At 52.1% G+C, this 4,585-nt stretch overlaps 1 protein-coding gene across 1 annotated transcript in view; it reads left to right on the top strand.

Annotated features, from left to right (window-relative positions):
• The first annotated feature begins 2,070 nt into the window (after nt 1–2,070).
• The window catches only part of Pde3a (phosphodiesterase 3A), a 257,004-nt gene continuing 254,489 nt past the window's right edge, over nt 2,071–4,585 (top strand). Inside the window, exon 1 of the mRNA XM_028780995.1 lies at nt 2,071–3,024. Coding sequence (XP_028636828.1) covers nt 2,071–3,024 — 954 coding nt within the window. The remainder of the gene's footprint in view (nt 3,025–4,585) is intronic.

The following is a 4,585-nucleotide window of genomic DNA, read 5'->3' as shown; positions in this document are numbered from 1 at the left end:
CCACAGTTTTCCTGCTTCAGCCTTGTTAATCCTGGGGTTGCATGTGTTGCCACTCCCAGATAGATTTTTTAAATTAGTTAAAATACTTTCTGTCTTTTTTATTCCCAATGTGTGAACATGTATGAGTGCAGGTACCTATGGAGTCCAGAAGAGGGCATCAGATCCCCTGAAACTGGAGTTAAATACAGGTGACTCTGTGCCACCAGATGTGGGTGCTGGGAACACCTTGGGTTCTCTGAACAAGTAGTATAGGCTCTTAATTGCTGAGCCATCTCTCCAGCCCTTTGCCATCTTTTTTTCCTTTTTCTCTATATTTTCAGCCTGTATGTTTTTTAAAAACTGGCTTTGTGCACTAGGTAACTCTGAGATTTTTCCCTTCGAGAAACATTAAGACAGATTTGAGCCTTCAAGATGCCTCAGTGGGTAGCAGGTCACCTGTTTACCATCAAGTTTAAAGACTTTAGCTTGGTCCTCTGGAAAGGAGAGAGTTGGCTCCTCTCTCTCTCTCTCTCTCTCTCTCTCTCTCTCTCTCTCTCACACACACACACACACACACACACACACACAATTAAAATGTAGCTTTAAAAGATGGGTGTGGCTTCTCTGTTGCAAACAGAGACCTTCCATCTGGAGCAGGGTGTGAAAGAGCCATTGAAATGGGTTTCTTGCTATCTGGGGACACTCTCACCTCCAGGATCTTTAATAGCTCAGACAGAAGTGCCCTTTTTCAAGAACGCAAGCCTGCATGCGAGCTTTCATCCATCAGAGTCATCCACAGACCCCAGCATCAGGGCTGTCGCCCCCCACCCCCTTTAGCTGGTAGGACCCATCTCTAGGGATGGAGTAGTCCAGCCCTGAGCTGTGCCTCCAGTGCCTGAGCCAGCAATCTTAGGGAGTTCCCTCAAAACCCAGTCAGAAGCAGATCCTTGGGCCCTTGCAGAGGCCTGGTTCAGAGTTTCTAAGCACTCAGTTCCACTGGTTTCTCCCTTGCAAAAACAGCAGCCACCATGCATCAAAAAGAAAGATGATTTTAAAGAAAAATAAGAAAAGAGCCTCACTTTCTTCCTGTTCCTACCCGGTTCCCCCACCAGCCCAGTGCTCGCCCTCATCTCTGATACTGTAGTCTCTCCTCAGGCTTTGTTCTTGGGTGAAACTTAGCAACTTCTGCAATAGGTCTCAGCTTTCCTTCCTTCCTTCCTTCCTTCCTTCCTTCCTTCCTTCCTTCCTTCCTTCCTTCCTTCCTTCCTTCCTTCCTTTCTCTTCTTCCCTCTTTGCCTCTCTCTTTCTTTCATTCTCCTCTTTCATCCTACTCTTAGCCATGAACTGGATACAGAGAGGCTGGGAGGCTCTGCTTCCTACCTCTGCAAAAAAAGGGGTCTGCATCTTAGGGCAGCTCGCGGTGCGCGCATGTACAAGAGGGGCGTTGTGAGATCCACGAAGGAGAGAGTGAAAAGAGGGAGAGGGGAGTGGAGATAAAGAGGAAAAGTGGGAGAGGGAGAGAAAGAAGAGGGGGAGGGGAAGAAAAAGGGGGAGGAGAAAGGGGGGAAGAGACAGAGGGAGTGGGGGGGGAGAGGGAGGGAGGGAGGGAGAATATGCTTGCTGCGGTGGGGGTGGGGGTGGGTAGGAGGGAGGTGAGGGGGAAGGGGAGGCCAGCCGCCTGCCCGCCCTGAGCGCCTAGGGATGCCCTGAGCTCGCCCAGTGCCCCTGGCTGTGGCAGTATCAGCGTTTTCTGAGCACCCAGTGTGTTGGGCAAGTGTTAAAATCCCGAAGTAGGAAGAGACCCCGCAGGATATAAACTCGGGCTGAGGGAGGAGCAGAGGACTTTTAAGAGAGAAAGGAGAGAGAGAGAGACAGAGAGAGAGAGAGAGAGAGAGAGAGAGAGAGAGAGAGAGAGAGAGATTGAAAATTCCAAGGCTGATCCTGCTAGAAGAAGTCTTCAGCTCGCACTCCTGAGTTCTCTGTCCGGCTGAAATTTCGCGTAGATGCGGGAGAAGTGATTCCGAGAGTGGGCTCGAGAAGGGCGCGGACCCGCGAGTGGGACGGGTGGGGGTTGTCCGCAGAGCACTCAGCATGGCAGTGCGGGGCGAGGCCGCCCAAGACCCGGCCAAGCCGGGCCTCGGAGGGGCGAGTCCCACCCGGGTGGCCGGAGGGGACCACCGCCATTGTGGCGCGTCCTCTCCATCCCCTCCCGACTCGGGCTGTTGTTGGGGAGCCCTGGCGCTGCAGCCGCTCCGGCGCTCGCCGCAACTCTCCTCGGCGCTGTGCGCCGGCTCCCTGTCCGTGCTGCTGGCGCTGCTGGTGAGGCTGGTCGGCGGGGAGGTCGGAGGCGAGCTGGAGTCAAGTCAGGAGGCGGCGGCCGAGGAGGAGGAGGAGGAAGGAGCCCGAGGGGGCGTCTTCCCGGGCCCTCGGGGAGGTGCTCCCGGGGGCGGCGCGCAGCTCAGCCCTTGGCTGCAGCCGGCCGCGCTGCTCTTCAGTCTCCTGTGCGCCTTCTTCTGGATGGGCTTGTGCCTGCTGCGCGCCGGGGTGCGCCTGCCTCTGGCCGTCGCGCTGTTGGCCGCTTGCTGCGCCGGGGAAGCGCTGGTGCAGCTCTCCTTGGGCGTGGGGGACGGTAGCCTGCTGTCGCTGCCCGCCGCGGGGGTCCTGCTCAGCTGCCTAGGTGGCGCGACATGGCTGGTGCTGAGGCTGAGGCTGGGCGTCCTCATGGTCGCCTTGACTAGCGCGCTCAGGACGGTGGCCCTGGTTTCTCTGGAGAGGTTCAAGGTCGCCTGGAGACCTTACCTGGCATACTTGGCGGCCGTGCTTGGGCTGCTGCTGGCCAGGTACGCCGAGCAGATCCTGCCGCAGTGCTCCGGGCCGGCTCCGCCCAGGGAGCGGTTTGGGTCCCAGTTGAGCGCGAGGACCAAGGAAGAGATTCCGGGGTGGAAGAGGAGGAGGCGGTCCAGCTCGGTGGTGGCCGGCGAGATGTCCGGCTGCAGTGGCAAGTCTCACCGGAGGACCTCCCTGCCCTGCATACCCAGGGAGCAGGTAAGCTGTGGCTGCGCCTTTGGGGTTGCTCCGGAGAAACTTGAAACAGTCAGAGTTGCAGGGAGTGGGGCACAGGCGGCCGAGAAGCCAGCCTGCCAAACAGTAAAACTTTAAACTTACTAAGAAAGATTTCTTGTTTTCGCCCCTTCTCGGTCTCTTGGAGTAGTTTACACCCAGAATAACAGAAAACAGGAAAAAGTAAAAAACTGAATGGCCTTTCTCGGACTTCCACAGCTGGGCCATGTTTTCAAATGTACTACACCTGGTTTTTGAGTTCCTGCCTTTCTTGAACGATTTCTGCCCTCTCTGAATTTTTGGAAGTAACTTATTTATTTATTTATAGCAAAGCGGCTTTCAACACGTGCGTTTTCTCTATTTCCGTGTCGTTTAAAAGATAATAAAATTTTGTTTCTTATTAAGTGCCAGGTAAACATCGCCATAAGCTAGTAAAGAAGTTTCAGTAGCCAGGCAAGGCATCCTGGATGGTCAGGCGCTGGACTTGTGCTCCGCTCCTGTTTTTGCAGTGATTCTTGTTTGGAGAGACAGCATCAGAAGGCGGCCAGTCTGCCTTTAGATATACTTTAGTTGCTCCACACCCCTGAGTTGAACTCTGAACTGAGGTTTTACACTTTAGGGCTATGTGTGAACTTTAGAACGGTACAGCATTGGGCGCAATGCTTTTATTGTTCACTCAGAAAAGTAACCTTCCTCATGGGCATTTATACAACACCTAAACGGAGAGAAATTCAAGAGACTTCCTCGGGGTTTGCAGGAAATATTGATCCAGACTCTTAAGAGAGTCTGCTAAGATATGTGTCTTTGAGGAAGGAGGAGGAGAGGGAGTGGAATTCGGGGTGAAGTTTTAGCAGCAATTTCGCAGTTTTTATTTGGGGGGAGGTGGTGGCAAATGTCTTTAGTGTCATGGGATAGTTACCCTGCATGGTATAGGAGAACCATTTCCAAATGTAAACACAAGCTGCAACTAAGGTCTTTCCTCCTCAGTTTTCTCCACCAGGTTTGACATTTGTTGAAGGGGTTGGGGGAGCTGATTCTGCATTCTAAATAGGAATTTGTACTTTTTTCTATTTAAATTCACACCTACCCATGATCCCCTGAGGATAATGTTCAAGTTGAAAGGCTGTCCCTATGATATAGTAATCGGTTTCTTTTAGGGTTATCCTAGGGATGAGTGGTAGCTATTCCTTAGAAATGTATCAGTCACCATATGGTGTGAGTGTTTGGTTTGTTTCTGAAAGGGAGTTGATCACACAGACGGATAGATAGCTCTTGGACTTTTATGTCGTGGGCTGAATGACAGCACCCATGCTTGTGCTTACTTTAAAACAAATGTACTTATTTAATGTTTTTTGATTGTTTGTTTGTTTAGCAGAAACAAACATTTCTGGGTTTAAACCTGTTCTAGGGAAAGGGAAAAATACAGGCCACTGACTGATGCTTCCTTTGTGTGGAAATTTGGAGATTGTTAGAATCAGTTATGTACTGATGAGAGAGAAAGAGAGAGAGAGAGAGAGAGAGAGAGAGAGAGAGAGAGAGAGAGAGA

Source organism: Grammomys surdaster, unplaced genomic scaffold (genome assembly GCF_004785775.1).
Source record: "Grammomys surdaster isolate TR1022 unplaced genomic scaffold, NIH_TR_1.0 373, whole genome shotgun sequence".
Taxonomy (NCBI): domain Eukaryota; kingdom Metazoa; phylum Chordata; class Mammalia; order Rodentia; family Muridae; genus Grammomys; species Grammomys surdaster.
Note: the sequence above shows the minus strand (reverse complement) of the source record. Positions and strands in the feature narration are given on the sequence as shown.